Here is a 22,209-nt window from a genome sequence, read left to right on the forward strand (position 1 = left end):
AATATGGTAGGATTCCACAAGTTGGGTTTGAAAAGCTGGTTTGTCTTTTTGTAAAAACATTGAAGTAGACTTGTAGTACAGGCTGTCAAACCACTGTGGAAGTTGGAAGTACGTTTCTGAAACTCAAATTGCTTCAAAGTTTTGTCTCCCCACTGTCACATGTGGTAAGTGTTTGTCACCATCCCACAAACCACTTCTGTCACGCAATGAATAAGCAGAATTAAACTCGAGCTTTTCTAATGAGAATGGAACTTAAGGCCTCGTGAATGTAGTTCTTCAAGTATGATGAATCATGAATATACACTTACTTTTTGACCATTTTGTTCTTAAAAGAATAAAGATTTTTGTGGTACCAGAGTAGCAGTTCCAGTGAATATGCAAGTGTCATGGAAGTGTCCACTGTTATCTGCAGAGGCACCACGCTGGATCTCTAGTGTCCCTGCTGTTGGCATCTGAGTATCTTCTGGGAAGCGATTTTGCAGTTTACTGCCTTAACCCAAATGAGTGCTGCTTTGTACTGTAGACAGTTGTTAATTATGAATGAGCATGAAACTGGACTGTGACAGATCTTACTGGCTATCTTGTCCTCAACTTACCATAGTCTGAACAAATACTTTCTTCTTCTGCCCTGTCGTTACCCCCATTCTGCTATTGAGTACATTCTTCTCCTTCTGGTCACTCTAGGCTGTAACCTAGGAAGGAAGCACTGAATCTCTTGCATCCTACAGCAAGCTGTGTGTGCACATTGCAATAGCTTTCTGCAGCAATTTTCTGTTGCATGTAGGGCAGAATCTTCTGCCGAGTCTGGCACTTTTCCATTCCTGTGGTACTTCATTCAAAACTCAGTTTTTAGAATTCTTTCCTTACTCTTCAGTCAATTCTTTCTCTTCTGAAGTGTGAAGTAGATACTATTCCATGTAGCAGAGACTACTACAAATCAGAGTACTACTTACTCTTTCTGATTGCTCTCAGGACTGTACTCATCTTCTATTACCCATGTCATAGAACAGCTGACAAACATGCAATAAAAGCATGGATCCTAAAGTATTTTAGGAACAGATGTGTGCTAAAATCAACCTGTATTTCAGTTCCAGTCTTGCCTTGGAGCTGGGCTACGCTAATCCTACTTTCCAGTCTGTTTAGCGGATTGTACAGTTATTGAATCATGCAGGGGAGTAGGCTATGCTGAATTCTTCTTATAGCATCAGTTTCTAGAAAATGAAAATTGGTACTAGTCACTCTGGCCTTTTTGGCTTATGATGGGTCCAAGTTGTACCTGTGAATGTGCTTTTTCTTGCATGCCTTTTAAAATGGGCTAAAGCAAAAAGGATCATCTTCTTGGAGTGCTTTTTGATACCTGACCATTTTCCTGTATCACTTCCTCAAGCGTATCCTTTCTCATGCAAAATAACTTCTGCTTCTACTCAGAGTTTTCAGAGGTTGTTTTTTCTCCAAACTTCTTTCTGTTACTTTTTCTAAGCGGAGTCATGGCATTTGTCCCATAAAAATCAGCAAGATGGAAAAAAAAAACCCCAAAACCAAACCCCAAAACTCATAATCAGATTGAGTTGTGGAACAATATACAAAATCATATTGGTGGCTGTGCTTGGAAAGTATCATTGCTTCTCTTTGCTCCCCACCCCACCCCTGAATTGGAGGCTTATAGCCTGTTTCAAACTATTTCTCAGTCTTGCTATTCTTATGTGATATAGCTAAATTATGTGTATTTATATTGCTATTTCTAGACTCCTGGTTGTGCCCAGTCTTAGCACAGGCACAATGTTTTATTTTAAAAATAGGTAAGGGCAGTGTTACATAGGACAATATGTCTCCCACGTGCAGTGGTATTCTTTGTCTGTACCATGTTACAAACCAGGTTTCCCTGCCTGCTATGCATATAGGTTATGCTGTGAATTTTTTAGTGTTGCAAAGATGAAGCTTCCTGTAACTGTTTACATGTCTTTTCAAGAATTGAATCTTCCTATTCTTCACTGTAGCAATGTTTTCAGATAATATATTTAGCACTTCGATCACTATGTGGTCAGAGACTTACTGTTCCATCTCCAAATATTTACTGTTTTTTCTTCATCGATTAACATTGCAAGTTTTTCAAGAGCAATGCATTTTAAGAATAAGACCCCTGCATGCTAGTTATGTTATTCTTTTTAGTGTTCAGTGATTTAATCTGTGATAAAGTCCTCGGAGAAGAAAAAAAAAATTGTCTGAAAACTGGTATTTCTTGATTTGCTTTTTTAAATTTATTTTACCTTGCCATTGTTTTTGCTCTGTAAATGCTACTTTTATGGATTATTAGATGCATGTTATTCAACTAAATTTATGCAAAGTTTTATCCACATATGTGTATAAAATTTGCTGTTTTTTCACGATATCCAGACAAATTTTATGAAAGTGTTTGTCTATGGGTAACAGAAATGCTAAATTTTATGTGTTTTTTCTTTTCCTTTTTTGCTGGAAGAATTATTGAGGGACTGGAGTTGCCAATTAATTTTTCCTTCTTTTTTAAAAAATTGAAGTGCGCAGTGAGTCTCCCAAGTGTTTTAGAAGAATTCAAGAAGGAAACTGGCTTTCCAAGCAGATCCTCTTAATTATGATGCCCTTTCTGCCTGTATGTTGTTGCATAGTCAGTGATAAACAGGATTTATGTTTTTAACTAGCAACCAACCTTGCCCATTCTCCCCCTTGCCTAAAAGAAAGCAAGCGATGAACAATTTTGGGTCTTCAAGGATGATAATCAAGCATTAAAGATGGAGGGAAGGGAACATGAGCAACTCTGTCCTTTCTGTGCAGAATACCACTTAATAGAGATAGTAAAGTTCTTTGAAGCTACGTTCTCTGTTTTCCTCTTGATCATCTTGCATACCATTACCATGTCAGTGTCCACAGAATGGCTGGTGTTACAACCACCTAGCTTTAGCTGGAAGCCAGAGTTAACTTTGTGAGTTCTTCAGGTTCATTTTTAAGTCTGGATGTCTACACAATCCAAAATAATAAGCACTGCTGGCTCCTCTTGGTTTTTTTTTTGTTTGTTTGTTTTGTGTGGGGTTTTTTTTTTTCCAAAGATGATTTATACCTCTTTTCCCTCCTTAGTTCTAAGGTTGCAGAGGCCTAATTTGAGTGGGATGATAAAAGCTGTATTGCTTTTGTTATTTCCTAGGTTGCTGGAAGGCATGGGCTGGATTTTATTATTGGAGATTTTGACTGTTTGAAATTGCTAGGATTTGAAATAGATGGAGGGGGGAAAAAATGACATTGTTGTGAATACAGCAGACCTCCTGTCACTCATCTTAATTGCAAATACCTTGTACCTGAGAGGCGGGGACCTTCTTTGTCTGGGTGAGCTTGAAACTCAACAGGAGTTGGGCATGAGGAGTTAAAAGTGAGATTTTGCTTTCTGTTCAGTTGTCAGTGTTGGAAGCCACGTGCTTCAAAGTACTAGCTGCTAACAGCTGTTTCTGAACCAGCCTGCTCCATGTTCATCCTCCAGGTATTCTGAGCATTAAGAGATTTTTCTGTTTCTCACAGGTATTCTTAATGCAGTTGTTACTCCCTAACAGGGCAGTGTATTTCTTAAGTAAATATAGCTGTATTCCATACAGGGGCTGTAGTGGCTTTTGTGAAGTTCCATGTCTCATGATGTATAGAGCTGGTTTCAACTTGGCTTTAAACTGCTGATGACCTAAAAGTAGTGGATAATTAGATTTTTAAACTTCATCATAGTGAATATTGTAAAAAGAGAGAAGAGGGTTTGAGTGATCTTCTTATCACAAGGTATTAGCTGAATTGATGAAGTATGTTTCTGTTATCTTGAGACTTGAAAATATAACATAAATGTTTTATTTCAGAGGTTAAGAAGATTATCAACAAAATACAGAACAGAGAAGATCTACCCACCAGCCACTGGAGAAAAAGAAGAAAATGTTAAAAAGAATAGATATAAGGATATATTGCCATGTAAGTCTGATTTATGTGTTAATAGAAGACAAAGGAAAGTGTGCTAGGTTCCAAGCTCTATCAAGCTGACATTTTCATTTTAGCTTGGAATAGTCTAGAACTTTACTAGGTGCTTAACTGTATTTTTTTCTTTAGGAGCATGTTATTCATGGTAGAAAACAAAAAGATGTCAGCATAAACTTTAGATGAAATTTTAAGGAGCCTTAAGGAACCTGGCTTGGTGGTTTGAAGTAAAATAGATCGTTTTGCTTGTTTGTATCCTGCAAACTGTGTCAAGAGAACTTTCAGTGCTGGATTATCTTTGGTTTGTAGTTTGCTAGAGCCCAAATGAAATTCCTGTTTTGTTTTCTGTGTTCATAAATTAGAGTCAGAGCAGAATTTAAGTTTTGAAACCACCAATGTATGATATAATGCATCAGTGATCTGTAATGACAAGATTGCCTGTTACGAGTTCACTTTGTGTAGCTTGTGAGGCTGTGTATTTCAGAAGCTCTTACTGTGCTTCTCAATATGAACAGGCAGCAGTGAGATTAAGGATAGTCTTCTGACAAATGCCATTTTTCATATCCCAAAAGATTAGCAACAGATACATTTTTACTCTGCTTAGCTTTCTCAGAAGTGTTAGGAGGTTTATAACGAATAGGAAGTTCAAAATGGTCATAAGCATCATTAGCTTTTGTCTTCAAAATGTGTTCTAGTAATAAACTCCAGCAAATTATTGTGTTTCAGATTGTTGTATACCCGTGTGCTCTGTTTTTCTAGTGCTGGAATTTTTACTGTTTATCAGTGTTTGGAGCAACACTTCCATCAGTAAACTTTGCCCTAAAGCCACAGGCCCTAGATTGTTTAGAAAAGGCATATGTGTTCATATTTTGCTAGAGGATTTGTGTATAACATACATCAAATTTTGAAGAGTAGTGTGGTACTAAGCTCAGCTGCAGCAAAATAGTTAAATATCATTGGAGTTTTTGTGTTTGTTTTGTGTTTTCAGTTGGGAGGAAACATGTTTAATGGATGCAGTGAAAAAGAGAGGGGAACTTGTTATTGTCGTCTTAATAATAAGAGTTGTTATAGTCTTTTCTTCCATGCTGGCATTTTGGTAATCTTCGTAGCACCTAGGCTGAATTGATGAGACACTTAATAGCTAGTACAGTAGTGAATGGCTGCAACTAGACTGGTAGATGTGCTTTTCTTTCATCTACGTAAAAATAAAAACTGATTCATTGGGAACTGAAAGGGTACACAGATCACAGTGGGGAAAATGAGCAAACCTCAAAGCTGACATTGAGGAAAATTGAAGGTATGTTTTCAGTTGAAGCAAGAATGTCTTCAAACATCCAAAGGGTCCAGCAATGAAGTGATGGGAGACGAGCTTGACAGAAATGAAAGCCAGGAGATGTTTTGGAGGACGAAGGGGGATGATACTTTGCCTATCTTTTATAAATCCAGAAAAGACCTTACAAATCTAACTGAATCAGATATTAGTGCTATATTTACCAGAAATTGTTACTGCTACCAGAGAGATCAGTACCTCAATACTAACTCATATATATATATATATCAATATATAGTGTTTAAGGTAAATATAAATATCCAGGCACTAAATCTTCTGAAGCTGGAACCTGCAATGGAATTTTTCTTGGAGAATTCTGTTCCAGACCTAAAACTCTGTAAGAGCTGAGCTGTGGCAGGTAGAGGCAGGCTGGAAATGTTGACATTTGGAAACTGCTCTAGAATTTTGGATCTACTGTGCTGGGAAGATAAGAGCCCTCATTAGCCTACCACTATAATTAGTCTGATCCACCATTTAAAAGTAGTTTTTAGTATTAAGTCTGTGACACCATCATTGCATGCTTATAAAGTGTTATTGCTTTTAGATTATATGTATAAGAGTGTAATACAGTGTAGTATGTTTTCAGGATTTCTCTAGGCTTTTATGTGAGAGTGCATTGTCTTTAGTCTGTGACCTAAATATCTTGTAATCTACACTTGTGCTTTTTTAGGAAGCATTGCATGGTAACGCAAACATTTTTTTGCATGTTATCAGGACTCTGGCAGAAAATTTCACCATCTTGGAAGCTTTTGGAAGAGCTTTCTGTATAGAAATACCTCTTAGCATGTACTTCTTGTGGGCGTGGTTCCTTGTTTTATTACCAGTGATGTTTTGACAAAAACCCCTCTATGAGCCATATTTCCTCTGTTTAAATAGACTCATTCTTTTTTTTCTTGAATTTAGCTCTAATAAAAGTTTTAGCAGCTGTTCTGTGATTGAGGAATTGACCCTGGGAGCAGAAAGTAACAGAAATTGCTCGAGCAGGTGCTGTTTCTGCAGATACTTCTGTTCCCCAGTTCGAAGATAATTTTTTTTTAAATCTGAATTTCTGACTAAAACAGCCTCTATTGTAGAGATAGTTTGAAAGAGTTCTATGTGATAGCTAGGAAGTGTTGGTATCAACAAGAGCTGGAAGGACTGGCGGACAACCTACCCTCCTTCTTAGTAAGAATCATCAAGTTGTTTTTGTATTAAAGATGCACTTAATTTGTTTTCAGTGCCAAAAATAATGCCAAGATGCTTGGTTTATTTTGTCAACAAATAATAAAGGCTACTTTTAAGACTGCTGAGGATTTTGGTCTCCAAAGATCTGCTGTTTTCCTAAGAAGCTTTCTCTGAGACAGTAATGCTTGAGGCAGAAACTTGAAATGTCAAAACCCCCTGAATGAAGGAATCTGCTGCTTTTAGTTTAGAAGTGCCCCAGCAAAGTGTCTAGCCCAGTCTTTGGGGGGATAGAAGTTAGTCTGTGTCTAAGCAATAAACTGCAGTATATGTTTCATGTTGTAATACTTGGAGTCCTCCTTGGCAGAGACTTTAAGACCTGCCATCTCCTTTAACTATGCACTGGTGTTTTATTCTTTCTGCAAATGTGCATTTAATTCTGACCATCGTGATCTGTGTTAATATCGTGTAACTACAATTTTGATTAGTTCTGATCAATTGAATTTTGCCTCTTTGTAATGAGTTGGTCTTGGAATTCCAGTAGTTGTTACTCTGTAAACTTGAGCATCAGAAGCACATCGCAGTAGGACCTACTCTGCTTATCCCTACCTGAGTTGATTTACCCATAAATTAAATTGACTGACTTGCTTGTGTGACTTATCTTTGGGAAGCATTCTTTAATGTGTAACTTTTTCTTTACATACAATATGTACTATATGTATATATTATATTTACTGTTGCATATTGATTTACATGTGTTGTAATTCTTGTTTTAAAAAAAAAATAAATTCTTCTTTTAGTTGATCATAGCCGGGTTAAACTGACCTTAAAAATTCCCCCACAAGACTCAGACTACATCAATGCAAACTTTATTAAGGTATGTATTACTCTCTTAACAGTTTTTAAGTTCTTTTTAAGCTTTTATTTCATATCAGTACAATTTTAATATTATTATAGTCTGAGATAATTTAAAACTGTGAGGGAAGATTTTCTTTTATTATGGTTCGAATAAATTTGCAAACATGATGCCATTTATAAAGCAATTTTTTGAGTTTTAATATGGCGCTAAGTGTAAGTATAATATAAAATACTTCATTTTAAAGTGACAGGCAACCATATTGGAACTTTATACCATAGGGAAATTCAGATACGATTGTTTTAACAATTGGTAGTGTTAAAAATACCAGACTTTGAGAGGGATCGTAAATGAGGCATTTGACAAATTGTGTATGTTAATATGCACTTCTTGCTGTTCATGGCAGAAGTGTGACAATGGAGTTAGATATAACATTCTTAAAGAGAAGCCAGAATTTGGCTAAAAGCCTGTTACATTTTTGTTTCCAATTGTGAATATCTTAGGATTTCCTTGTAGCCTTATTCTGATGCTGCTTCTACACAGTAATTCTTATTCAGAAACAGGTGTTCTTATAAATCTCGCTTATTGAATGTTTAGCTTGAAAAGCTGAATGTAAATTTCTTCAAACTTTATATAAAGAAACAAATTCTAAAATTTTGGATTTTTGAAATGTATTATTGGGAGGAGGGGAACTTTAAATTTGTTCAAGGGGATGCTTTTTAGCAGAAAGTTTTTAAAATGTTCATCATTAAATGTTTGAGTAACAAAGAAAATGAGGACTTAAAGGGAATCTTCAGAATCTGATCATACAGAAAATATTTTCTGTTACAGTCTCTGGCAGCACAGTAGCTGTTAGAATCTTGGGTCCCCTTGAAATCACTAGCAAAATTCCCACTAATGTAAATGGGACTCACATTCACCCTTCCTGTTGTATCAAAAAAAAAAAAATATTCTAATTTTACATGATTATAACCTAAAGCCTTTTTTATTCAGTGCAGATAAATTTTCTTTATAAACGTTAATGGTTCCTTTGTGCAATCCTAGGGAGTACATGGGCCAAAAGCATATGTTGCTACCCAGGGACCACTAGCAAATACAGTAATAGACTTCTGGAGGATGATATGGGAATACAATGTTGCCGTAAGTACCTACTTAAAAACCAAGACTGGGTATTACCTTATTTCATGGCACAGTGATTGTGTATCTTTTGCCTGAGCTGGCTATTATCAAAAACATTGGCAGTGATTTAGTCCATTTACTTCTCAAATCCTGTTTTTGTGGTTTAAATAGCATTCTATATATCACTAATATTATTTATTCAATTTAATAATGTAAATTCTAAGTAATAATTTTATTGAATGAATATGAAATCATGCGTATTTATGAATAGGTTGGTGCTTGTGGTTACATCTGTCCTGTAGGAGACCTTACAACTCTGACTTAATGTGGACTCACAAAATCATATACAGAAGCAGCATGTGAAACAAAAAAAATAAAACCCTACCTTTTTATTTATGCTAATTTTGGGTTACTTAGTGGTTTATATATTCTGTATCTGTTTAAACAGCTATTATCAGGGCTTAACTTTTAAGTAGTGTTAAAATCAGATATGTTCAACAAATTATTTCTGAAGATATTTTTTGTTTTATCAGACACTTAAATTGTGGTTATTTATTGTAACAAATAACTTACCTGTTGGTGCATTTTTATTGTGCTGTTCACATTAGTGTATCTCAAGTAGCTTCACCCAAGAAATCTGATTCCTGTTTTTTAAATAGGTTTTTGCACCTATTTTAAGCAGTCTGTATTATTTTAAGCAAATATAGCTATGTTTCTTCCAGTCGGCAAATGGCTCTATATTTTTCTGATTAAGTTTAGACTTTATAGTCAGGCTGAATAAATATGTAAGATATTTGTACAGGATTACAGTGAATTCAAATTAAGTAGCCTTAAAATGTTGTAGTAGTGTTGTAGATTTTGTGCAGGATGGAACTTGGGTACTATTTTAGAATTAAAAGAGCATGTATCTGCAGGTAGGAAAAAGTATTAATTAGTCCCTTCAGTAGTAACCAATGAAGGAATATCAGTATTTGCCCAGATAGAAGCAAGCAGTAAAGTGTTGCTGAATTTACTTGATCTAAAACCAGCTAACTTCAAGCATCTTTTTTCCTTTTCAGATAATTGTAATGGCCTGTCGAGAATTTGAAATGGGAAGGGTATGTATACTAAATACAAAACTAAATGACCATTGCCCATGTGGGGCAATATACCAATACTTGTGAAGCTTCATATGCCAAATCCGTAACTGTAAAATAATCTGCCAGATTGAATGAGAATGCCTATCCTTATATTTGTATGCATGAAAAATAATGAATGCGACTGCTTTTCTTTGCTCCATTTATTTACATTATTATTTAGGTGTCATGTCAGTGGAATATATGTGTTTGTATACCAAAATGTACCAATGGTCTGTTTCTGGTCATGTCACTATGGAAAAAAACCTTGCTCTTTGTGGGATGTAGGCCAACTATCAAAATCCTGAGTCCTTCAGGATTTCCTGTCAATTGATACAGCTGTAAAAACAATCTATCTTTTAAATCTCTCTGCTATAGTCTTATGACCTGAGAAGGAAAAAAAAGTGGTCCAGAATTGTGAACTCCAGACTTTCACAAAAAATAAATTAGCTCTCATAGCTTCCATCTGTATGATGCGTGTTTGCACGTATGCAGGCACTCATGAAGTTCATGTTCTAATTTACAAAGTGTCTTTTGGCTGTATTTATTGGTCGTCTAGGTTTTTGGTTTTGTTTTTCTTTTGGTATCCAAAAGAAAAAACATTTTACTGTCTTAAAATAAGTCCGGCAAGGCACCAGTGGGCAGATGTTAAAGAAAAGCACCAAATAAGAGCGAGTAAGGCATTCAGGATTATAATTTTGACTGCTTTGTTTCTGTTAATCATCATCTTTCAGTACTACACATGAATTAAATTAGGATTCTTTGCTTTAACAGAAAAAATGTGAACGTTACTGGCCTCTGTATGGAGAAGCAGCTGTAACTTTTGGACCATTTCGTGTTTCCTGTGTAAGTATGAAGCTTTATAAATTAATTTTGAATTGTAACTTAAAATAATTGTTCAACAAACAGTTTGTATTACAAAACAAATGCTTTCTTAATCGTTAGGCACCAAATTTTACACAAAGACTCTCAAAAGGAATGCAGTGGAAAACAATGTGTATATTTAAGCTGTGTGTTTTTTTTGAATCTTCCATGATTTATTTTTATTTTTATTTTTTTAAGTAGGGAACCTATGTGCCTTGGTCTTTTATCTTTATGTATCATTTCTTTAACTTTACATGATGTAGTTTTGAATGTCCATACCGTACTCAAGAAATCAAATAATATTCATGCAATTGTTTCTCTCTGTTACCACTTGTGCATTCTGGATATGCATGAGAAATTACAGTAACACTGGAATAGGTTATTTCCTTTAAGTTATGTAAAGTTAATTAGCATGAATAAAGAAAATGGAAACTAAACTTCTAGGTTTTTTTAACTTGTTTTTGTTGGTGACGGGTACAGGTTTATTTGAAAATACTTTCTTTGCTTCTATTGTTGCTTTTAAAATCAAAATAAAAATGAGTAGCAGATCACCATGAGGTCTGAATCTTTTTCTGGAGAATTCCTGGGGGGGGGTAACTGTCACATTAAGTTACGATTCCAGAAAGATGGAGGAAACCTGAACATTTCCATTGCATGTTGTGTCATGGTTATCAGGGGTTCTGATCTCTGAGCATGACTACTAGAGCCTCTTCCAGTTTTGATACTTGCTCTAGGTGGTAACATAAGGATTTCCGGTAGATAAATAAGCAGGAAGAGGGACTATGAATACCTCCTATACCAAGCACAGCAGGGAACTGAAAGTAATCATTCTTCTGGCACCTGTCATCTTGGCATCACACAAGAGTATACTCCAATGGGTTTTTGCAATCATCTTTCCTTGGTAGAAAAAGCTGGATAGTAAAAGAAGTCATGGTGCAATTACCACTTCACAAAAGGGGACCACTTAAGTAGCAGAAGTTCACTTCATTATTTGTGACATTTTCAGGGTATGGGTAGGGATATGGTGTGTAGGAGCATAGCCACCAAAATCAATATGATCAGCATTCCTTAGGTGTGGGATAGTATCCCGTTGCCTTTGTACACACCTGTTTTTGTATCTTTATTCCTTCCTGCTTTAAACACATTTGTGGCCTGTTTGCTCAACTTGTAGTTCTTGGAGTTGTGATCACATAGCCTTCATTTCTAGGTGATGCCAAGGGCCATTGAGCCTATCACATTGTGCTCAATGACAGGCTAATTACTTAAGGGAAGAAAATAGAAAATAAGCCACGTATAGGATGATCCTTCTCCTTGTACCTGTTGTCAGCTTCTAGGAATGGACTAGCAGGACTTCCTTAATTGGATGTTGCCCCTGGATTATCAGTATATATTTTTATAATGCAGTGGATGATGAATTTGACAAATTTCGGTCACTTACTCTTTCTGACATTCGCACCATTGTGTTGTTGGAAGAAAACGCTTCCTTGTGTCTTTATTTTTAATCTTGCTACCTGGGAGTTTAATCAGGTTCTGCTATGTTGTATTAGTTACTCTTAGGATATGAATGAAACGTGACATTCAAGTGTTCAGTATAACTGTTGTCAGTATAAATGATCTTACTGTGAATTTTTTATGCTGGAGTTCATGATTAGCCTTAGCTGTTGACTTATTCTAAAACAGTGGAATTGATCCATTCCAGATTAATCTCAAAACTGTTTTTTTTTCTTCTCCTTAACTGAAAATTATGTGCTGCAGTTTTCTAGCTGAAGTGCTTTAAGGTGTTTAGAAAGAGCTAGCATGCCAGTTTATTGAGCTATTCTTAATCTTACCCTGAAATAGTTTACTAAGAATTAAGTACATTTCAAGTTTGTCTTGTCAGGAAAGCATATACTTACAAGTTTTAGTCTATAAAGATTCTGAATAGCCTTAGATGGATTCAAAAATTGGCTTGTGGGTTAGAGTTTTTCTCCCCCCTCCGCGCCCCCTGTACCTAGTGGGTGATGGTCACATACTTGGCAAGTAGTTGTGGAAAGGGATTGTGTGTACATTGTAACTGAACTCTCAGGTACAGCTGAGAATCTATTACCTTTGGGTACAGTGGTGTATATGAGCTGCTAGTTACGCACTATCTCCTTAAACCTGCAAGGTGTTGCAATTGTTTTCTTGATGGAAAATGGTAAATTCCCAGTAGCAGATAGGAACACTTGGAAGCATATATGCAGTCTCCTAAATTCACTGTGGGAAGCTGTAATGCTAAGCTTTTAAAAGCATGTGCAAATTGCGATATTACTGATATTTTAAGTACAGTAATATTGTTTGGTGTCTAAAGTATGAACCTTCCTTGGTGTTCCAAAGGCAGATTTGAAAATTCTGGGAGCCTAGAAGCTATGCTTTTTGGCCACAAGCAAGACAATTACAATGATCCATTCAGATGCACCCTTAATTGAAAATAATAGAAGGGGAAAAATGAAAGGAGGTGTCACAGGATAGAGTGGTAAGAGACTGAAGTCTATACAGCAGAAGTGTTATAAGATGGCTGTGGGAGGCAATCTGTAAGTTAAATAAATGCACGGAGAAATAAAGCAGAAGTACTTTGAAATACTCTTACAAGGTTTATTGATGGTTTCAGGAGCAGGCTAGACACTGGTTTGAAAACTCACATTTTTATTTTAAGTAAAAGTAACATCTTTCACATATCTTGTGTAGCAAGCTAAGTTGCTGTTTTAAAATCAGTGTTTTGAGTGCCCATCTTTTGGTGAAATCATAGATACAAACCCAGTAAATTGAAAAAGAGACACCTGAATTTAAATTTTGTTTTTTTAGTTATATCCTGTATGCTGCATATTGATCTTTTTTTTTTTTTTTCCAATTCATTACTGTTTTCTCATGTTTAGGAAGCTGAGCAAGCAAGAACAGATTACTTCATTAGAACATTATTACTTGAATTTCAGAATGTAAGTATATGATTACTTCTGGTCTCAACTTTAATGGTTGCTCAAATGTCTCTAAAATGATACGATGGAGGAAACTCACAAAAATACCTTCACTTTTTTAGGTGCTGACTCTATATGTATGTAAATCATCAAGTTCAGAAGTGATGTTAAAAGCTTAGAGTAGTGAAATTCCTTACTTGTCTTTTTTATATGTTCTTGGTTAGCCAAAGGTGTGTGGTGGTCTTCAATAGCATGTGTTAACTAGAAAGCTTCTATCACACTAGGAGAATTTCACTATTTACCCCAACTGAAAATATGATGATAACCTGAATGAAACTTGTCAAAACCCCCTGTTTCCTATAGTTAGCTTTTTCTGGAGTAAAGTATGTGTACTTGTTAAAATTTGCCCTACACTTTCATTTATTGTCAAGAGGGTTTTACAATGTTAAAAGATATTCCTCATACCCATTCATATATTTATATTGCCAAGTAAAAATAAAGCAAGAATGGGGGGAAAAAAAAAATCACGAAGTTATTGTCAAAGTTTCTCACTCTAGCTTGTAAGAAGTTACTCTTTTGGATTTGAAATAAGATATGAAAAATATGGAATGTTCTTGATTAAATTTAGTTGCGTTGTCTTTTTGCGTGGAGGAACTGTGTGTAATATATTCAAGGGTCAAGATAGAAATGTTCTTTTAAAAGTGAGCTCAAGACTTCAGATTTCTTGAAGATTTGATATCCTAGTGTTCAAGATGTAGAATTGGCTTACCAGACAAGTATTCTGGTAAACCAGTTAATTTACACTATTTAAGTTGGCAACTGTAAATGGTTACAACTAGTCTCTTTATGGAAGAAATTGTATTCATCTTAGTGAAAACTTATGACACAAACTACTGTAAAACATGAGACCTAGTTCCTAAATTGAGTATGTTATGTTAATTGTGAAAGTTGTCATATTTTCAGTGAAATAAAAGCACTTGCATTCTCATACAAGTGTTAAGAATGGATGATTTAAGCCTTTCTTGCAAACTTATACTTAAGTGTCAGATTTGAGGTGACCGTTTATTTTTCTGAAAAGCAACTGTCAGTAAATAAAAATAAATGTGGAGTTGTTCTGCAAAAACATGAAGGTTGACAGTCAATTTTACAGAATACCTGTCATTTTAATTGGCATCCTGTATTAAGAAACCATTTATTACAGGTTAGTCTCACTTATTGTTATTTTTTCTTTAGCAATGCTTTGTTCTATTTCAACAACTGATATCACAACAGTTATGAAAACTGTTTAATCATGAGGGGGGTAATTTTGGGGGCTAATTTTTGTCTGCAGTAGCTTGCTAGGTGCTTGCAGTGGGATGCATGATCTTAATCAGTTCGATTCTGTTAGTGTGTCCTGAATGCTAATAACTGACTGTTAGGAAACTTTTTAGATAGCAGAAATTAACTGCATAATAACTGGGGTTTGCAACTTATTTTTGAAATGGTGCACTTAACAGAACTGAAAAGATATCAAAAACTCCAAAGCAGAACCTACATTACTTTTAATACCTGAGTATCATGAAAACTGGTTACTTCAGAAACTGTAGCTAATTTATATTTTGCTTGCATGTATTATACATGCAAATCATGTTTAGTTACTTGACTTCCATGAGTTCTGTTCCAGTTAATTTTTATAGGATGCTTGTGTACTACATAAAAACTAAGTAGTAACAAAAAAACTACAGTTTGTGGTATGCTTTTGATCTTAGCAAAGATCCCAAAGTTTTATATTCCTTTAAGGAGTAATGTAACTGAAAGGATTAACAAGATATGTTGATATTCAACCTGTGCAGCTAACAAAATTATCTTTCTTCAGACTTACCTTGCAAATTTGCTTCAGGATTTCTGTAAGCATGCATTTTGGTAATGAATTACAGACATTTCATCTTACTTTGAAGAATTCTTCGTGTAGCCTTGAACTGGGGAGGAAAATACATATTTGTGGTATAAAGTAATACCCGTCTAAGTTCACTTTCTGGTTTTCCAGAATAATGAAAAGTTTTGTCACTTCCATAAAATTTTCAATAGAGTATCATACAAAATACTATGCAAAAGAATTTAAAATTCATATAAATAAAGTTATTCTAGTTGCTAGGAGGAAAAGCAGTTTGACATTCAAAAATTTTTTTTAAGCTAAAACATCAAGTTCTTTCTTAAGGACTATGGAGGTTCCTTTTCATTTTTAATTTCCATATAAAAGACAAATTTGGATATTATTTTTTTTCTCACGGTTCTACTAATGTGAAAAATCACTGCTTTGTCTCTTTAAATGTAATTAAGTGAAAGTTCTTGGTGGACCTTAATAGGCAGTTGTAACTTTTCTTCCTCCTTACTGATGACATTGGTTTTACATAATCAGTTGGATTTCTACAAGTTCTTTTCTTGGGCTATATTTTGTCTTGTTTTACTAGCTACAGTGCTTCCACAGGTCTGGCAAAAGTAAAGCATCAAAAATAGTTGGTTCAGTTGAAAGACGATATAAATTTCTGTGCTCAAGAGGCCCACTATGTTGCTTCTCAAATAACTAAACAGAAGGTAGCATAGGCCTTACAACTTGTAACCTGTAACATTGATCAAAAAATTCATAAGTGCCTCTAGTACATTAGTTTGAGGGTATGCTAGAATCCAGAGGTGTGACAACAGCATGGAAAGGTGCAGTAGAACTAGCTATACTGCATATGGTTTGGATGATGATGAGAGAGAGGATTTGGTCTTTCAGGGATTCGGGTAGCTGAGTGACTAGGCTGTTCTAAAGCCTGCTGCTTCTTTAGTACTATTATAACATGAGCTAATTAGAATACAAGTGTACCTGCTGTTGTTGCAGGTGTGATCCATATTTAGATATGGCCTGAATTATTTATCTTATTTTCGTAATTCTCCTCTGTGTGTGCACGTGCGTGCATGCACACATGAACACTTTATTTTGTAATGTGACACAAAAACCCCCCCCCCCCCCCCCCATCCCTTTTTATTTTTTTCCAAATGTGAGTTACTGGAGTGTGATTGGAAAAAGAACCTTTCATGGTAGTCTTTCCTTTTCTTTCTCCCTTTCAAATTTTGAGACTGTAAGGACAGAGAATCTTTTAACACAATGGAACGTTGTGGGTCCTTTAACCCATATATTATAGAGAGGGGCTTCTGTGAACTGTCCCATAGTGCTTTCTCCTATGCATTAGCAGCACTCAAAATACTACTTCAGAATTTTCCTTTTGTTTTTCTAAGTGCTGTAAGCTATAGGTTTTTTTAATACAGTAAATGGCTTTGCTTGTGCACGCTTAGTCATGCAAAAAGTAAAGGTTCATAGAACTGATTATTTCATACAAAATCCTCAAATATGTATTATCAGTAACACCTTTCTCCCTCCCTCTCCCTCCCGCTCCCTTAGGAGACTCGTAGTGTTTATCAGTTTCATTATGTTAACTGGCCTGACCATGATGTCCCTTCGTCTTTTGATTCTATTCTGGACATGATCAGCTTGATGAGAGAATACCAGGAACATGAAGATGTACCAATTTGCATACACTGCAGGTATCAAATATATTTATTTTTGAAGTTTATATACATTTTAATTTTTTTTTAAGTCTAGACTTTTGGTATGAGATGTACTAGTTTGATTCTAAATTAGAATGTATTTATTTATTTATTTTAGTTTTCCAAAAAGGAGTATTTCCTCATGTCAAAACTTCACTCAAAATCATACAGTCTTCATTGTCTTAAAACTCATGCCATAGTGAAATTTTGCTTCTATTTCAGTTTAAGATAGAATATCAATCAGAAAAGAATTAGTCTTTGAAAGCAAAACTGTTTTGTCGTTCTTAAGACATTTAAATTCTCATTAGGATGAAATAGACTTTGAAGACCATTGCAAATCAGATATGGGAGTGAAGGCTCCATTCTCAATAGGAAAGACTACATAGCAGGTGCATCACTACCTAAGAATTTTCTGTCTGTCTTCTAATACAACAAAAAAGATCTCTAACGAGCAGGCTGTAGTTTCTGGTTGGTAAGTCTTTGCTTGTGAGCAGCAGTTTCATCTTTGACCTGAAATTTGGCTAACAGGACTGTTGAAACTAAACTGCCATGAAAATGTTTTGGTGAATTGACAGTTTCTGTCAGTTTCTCTGGAAAGTTATTGCCTATGATATTTGATACTTTTTAAAGCAACAGAAGTTAATTTATTACATGTCAGAAAAACTGAATTCAGATTCCTAAGTCAGGAAATGTTCAATTGTTGGTGCTTATTACTCTTTAGAGCTTGGTTATTCTCTTAAAGCGTATAAAAAATCTACTGTCTTTAGCTGCATTCTTTTTAAACTTGTCACTCTAAGTAATTGAGGTCTAAAACCATAAAAAAAACTTAGCACTGAAATCAATTTCACTTTGTCCTGTTTCTCTTGAATGTCAGTACAGTTGTGAAGGCTGGTTCTTTATAACAGTATAATTATAATGTAATAAAAATGCATACATTATAACTCTTTATTTGTAAAATAGAGAAATTTATACTATTAGGAAGAATAAATGTTGATATTTCACTGTCATTTTTATAACTTTCAGATTTAAGTTTTTTAGATAAAAAGCAGAAAATACAGATATCTAAATCAGACAAATGTGGGAAGTCTTTAAACATATTCTGTTCTGCCATTTAACATATCTATCATTAAACTTGGACAAAATCCCTACTCTTGAAGCAGTGGTAACTAGGAATAGTGTGACAAAAGAGGCAATAAATGACAGCATTTTTCATCTTTCATGATTGCAGTTCCAATTGGCTATGAAAAGCTTGCATTAAAAACTTTAATGCTCCATTTTGCACTGCTAACTTTTTAATTTTTATGACACTATGGTGTCAGGTTGAGTGAGTTTAAAATGATAGTTGAGGGATTTTGATATAAATTTTTTTTCCACGTGGACTCTGGAAATATAAAGCTTATAGACTGTTTTTAACAAACTACAATAATTTCTAACACACCTAACTGTTTATGTTCATAGTGCAGGGTGTGGAAGAACAGGAGCCATCTGTGCCATAGATTATACATGGAATTTGCTTAAAGCTGGGGTAAGGAATCTTAAAAGAAATTTTGTGGCATTCCATCATTTCATAACAGTGATTGATTGAGCTCCCAAATGTTCTAAAACAGTGAAATGTTTAAGATTTTCCAGAACTCTTTTGACAGGTTGGATGTTTAGTTTCATTGCATTCATGCTTTAGTATGAACTTGCTTTCCTTTGACAGCAAGTTTTTATCTAAAAAAAAGTTACTGTAAAATTCCAAATATCTTTTAAAATATATTTCAGTATAAAGTGATTTTGAATTCAACTTTTTCAATGTCTCCACTTAATCTTGCAGCTCCTAAAGGCTGATATTTCAAATATACAGAGGTAACTTCATTCTGGGATTTTTAGGTTATGAAGCATCATTACTGTTGCAGTGTCATGTTAATACTTTCATTGGATGTCTCATTTTCAAAATACTTGAAATGCTCTCATCTGGTTTAAATGTTTAAATGTTTAAAACCAGTTCTGGAAAGGAATTGCTTTTTAAAAAAAATTGAATAGCTGCAATGTGGAGAGAACAGATTGGCTTTACCTACAAAAGTTAAACATACTTTTGGATCTCTAACAGCTTTTGTATTGCTGTTGTGACAAACAGTTATGTCAATGTAATTGACTTCCTTCTATGTTTCAGAAAATACCTGAAGAATTCAATGTATTTAATTTAATACAGGAAATGAGGACACAAAGGCATTCTGCAGTGCAGACAAAGGTATAGTTTGTTTTAAAATGAATTTTTATCATATGATAATATACCATCATTCTTTGTAAAGATCTCATGCACTAATTTTTATCTGGTAACCTACTATAGGAGCAGTATGAACTTGTCCATCGAGCCATAGCACAACTGTTTGAAAAGCAACTGCAAAAATACGAAAGTTGTGCAGACTGGAAGATTGCAGATGGAGTGGTATGTGTCTTTCCCATATGAGTTTCAATCAGTTGTAGGTGTTAGCTTCTGTTCAAGATTTTCCTGTGAAGTCTAGTTTTTAAAGTTAAGTGTTCAGTGGTGTTAAGGCACATACAGAACTTGTTTGGGCTACAAGTGGTTTTTGCTGAATAGGGACAGCTAGCCTGTACTAAGGCTTACCTCAACTTACACTGAGGACTTGGTTGTAAAAATTGAGTCAGATAATTACAGGGATATTTACCACATATACCAAATGCAATTGCAGTGGGGGAAGCAATAGAAAGAATTCTAGTATGGGTGAAATACAGGACTCTAACTCAGTATTTAAATTGCAAAATGTGCCCTTACCTTGGTGAGGTGGCAGTACTTGACAACTGATCTGCTTTGATTGGTAGTATTTACCCCAATTCTGATACATTGGCAGCAAATGAAATTTTGTCTAAGCCTGACTTTCTGCAAATGGCTTGTTAAACAGTGTGGTAAAGAGCAAGTTAAAAATAAAACACCAGCCTACGTATATGTATATTTTATATATAAATAAAAATAAAGAAATACACATGTTTATATAGGTGAATTCAATCTGATCTATGTTTAGGTTAAACTCTTGAAAGGGGAAAACTTCACTGAAGTTTTCTGTTCTTCCTTTGCCCCGATGTGGTGTTGAACCTAATTTTAAACCAGTAGATAAGCATTGATCTGACTCTTCAGCTGAGACTTGGATATTACATGCTGTTGCGTGCTGCCTTGGTCTTGGCCCAACACAGCTTTGATGTGGTTGAGCAGGACTGGCAATGAATGATTGTATTAACTTTTTGTATTGTGTTGAAGTACTCTTTGCACTGGAGCAGATTGGGGTAAAGAAAAATAACTTAAAAATGCCTTTGTCAGGAAGCTTCATACCCTACCCTTTTAACAAAGGAAAAAAAACCTTGGAAAAATAATATTTTTCATTGGTAATCACGGTATTTGAGGATTTTTCTGTCTTCCTGTCCCTCCACTTGAAATTTCATGTCCCCTATGTTTTTTCCTTTTTTTATGTTCAGATATGTTTTCTTGGCTACTACCGGGCACTATGTGAAAAATGGCTTTTTGGATCAATATATTCTTTCTCTCTTCCACAGTCCAGAACTGTGTACTGCTCTTTATCCTTGGACTGTGTTTTGATTATTCAGTAATTTTATCTGTCCCTTCAGTACCTAATTGGTGTACACTTTATAGCTCTCTAGAGGGAGTATGAGTAGTATTTTCAGGACCCTTTGAAATATCTGGAAGCAATTTTAAGTCTGCCTTTATTAATAAGCATCCCTTTAATTTTATGTGTTTAGCTCTTCTATATTGTGCTTTCTAGGAAGTCTAAAATGTTTTTCATTCTAGGAAAAAAAGGCATATACCCTTCTTTTAACTCCTAAGAATTTATATCAGTTCATGCAGTAGTTCTGAGGTCTTTAGTCATGACAAGAAACCTGATGGACTAAATGCAATATGGATAGGGCAGGCTGTTTTAATTTGTTATAGGTTTCATATTCAGTCTAGCTGGTCTGTGAATTTTCATTATATTCCTGAGGAATGAGTATGATAGGGTTTGGAATGTGCAGATTTATTAGCTTTGTACAGAAGTGATTCCTTATTACTTGAGTTTTGGTCATAAAATAATAGGCAAATGAGTCTGCTGTATCTTCTGGTTATTTGACTGTGATCTGACCTGTGTCTGTACTGTTACATAGAATCAAAAATGTCTCTTATTATTTACATGTATTCCAGAACATCTGAATAAGGAGGTAACACAGTATGCTTTGTCTGTAACTAAGGCAAGTGCTGTCTGTAGCACATCTTACGAGAGTTGAGTGACTGAGTAATAAAACAAGAGCAAATAGCTTATGGATAGGTAATGTGCATGGGGGTGAGACGGGGAGAAATCTCAACTCTGAATATGCAGTGATGGAGTGTGAGTTTTGAGTTTTGCTTGGATATGATCTTGGTTACAATCAATTAAGTTTTAAAGGAAATTTGAATTTTAGCAATTGTGTGGAAACTAATAAGGGTAGAGAACATAATGTCATTGTGTGGATACCTTGCAACTTGAATACTGTTTGCAGGTCTGGTCTGCTTATCTCAAAAGCGTATTACAGAATTCAAGCATTAAAAGTTTGGACAAGGATCAAAGATCTCGGAAGGCTCCATCTAAAGAACAACCAGATTGAGCTGGGAAAGAAATGCTGAAGTTAGCTATGATAGGGGCTAAGTAACAGTGAAAAGCTGATTCCTATTAACCCGTTCTAAAGGGTATCAATAAGACATGGCAGACTTAATATAAAAGGAGATAGTTCTTCATGCAACGTGAAACTGCACAGCTGCTTGCAGCTGAAAGTCTGTAGCTTTGAGGTGAATATCTCATCATCTTGGAATCTTCTTCTGTTAATTTGCCCAACCTCTGACCTATGAAATTCCAGAGTTGCAAACTGTTGGAGAACATCCTAGTAAAGGATCTCTGCATGCCTGCTCTGTCCTTATTCTTCCTTGTAAGTTTCCTTTTGGTCACTGCTAGAAACAGGGCAAAATGAATCTTTCAGTCTGGCTAGTACAGCCTTTTTTGCATTATGAAATGATGCTTCTTCATATTGTAGCTTGAACATTTCTGCTGGAGGGTTGAGGAGAAATGTCTCGCAGTTAAAGAGTTCCTGTATCTAAAAATCTGGTACTTAAAAACAAATTTGCTACTATTTGTTTGTTAGGAAATTTGCCTTCAGGGAATTACCTGGTGTAGGCTTAGCTTCTGGTTTGGCTTTATAAGGTGGTTTTCTACCTCACATGTCTGGTTAAATATCTGCTTGTAGCTTTAACCTGATTCTCAAAAC

The 22,209-nt window shown here is 35.1% G+C and overlaps 1 protein-coding gene across 1 annotated transcript in view; it reads left to right on the forward strand.

Moving 5' to 3' along the window:
• The first annotated feature begins 3,868 nt into the window (after positions 1–3,868).
• The window catches only part of PTPN12 (protein tyrosine phosphatase, non-receptor type 12), a 47,588-nt gene continuing 29,247 nt past the window's right edge, over positions 3,869–22,209 (forward strand). The window contains exons 1-10 of the mRNA XM_010580925.1: positions 3,869–3,972; positions 7,267–7,343; positions 8,367–8,462; positions 9,500–9,538; positions 10,331–10,402; positions 13,315–13,374; positions 16,778–16,920; positions 18,382–18,448; positions 19,079–19,156; positions 19,256–19,354. Of these exons, the coding sequence (XP_010579227.1) occupies positions 8,439–8,462; positions 9,500–9,538; positions 10,331–10,402; positions 13,315–13,374; positions 16,778–16,920; positions 18,382–18,448; positions 19,079–19,156; positions 19,256–19,354 (582 nt within the window). The 5' untranslated portion in view covers positions 3,869–3,972; positions 7,267–7,343; positions 8,367–8,438. The remainder of the gene's footprint in view (positions 3,973–7,266; positions 7,344–8,366; positions 8,463–9,499; positions 9,539–10,330; positions 10,403–13,314; positions 13,375–16,777; positions 16,921–18,381; positions 18,449–19,078; positions 19,157–19,255; positions 19,355–22,209) is intronic.

This window comes from Haliaeetus leucocephalus, unplaced genomic scaffold (assembly GCF_000737465.1).
Source record: "Haliaeetus leucocephalus isolate CR32 unplaced genomic scaffold, Haliaeetus_leucocephalus-4.0 Scaffold751, whole genome shotgun sequence".
Taxonomy (NCBI): domain Eukaryota; kingdom Metazoa; phylum Chordata; class Aves; order Accipitriformes; family Accipitridae; genus Haliaeetus; species Haliaeetus leucocephalus.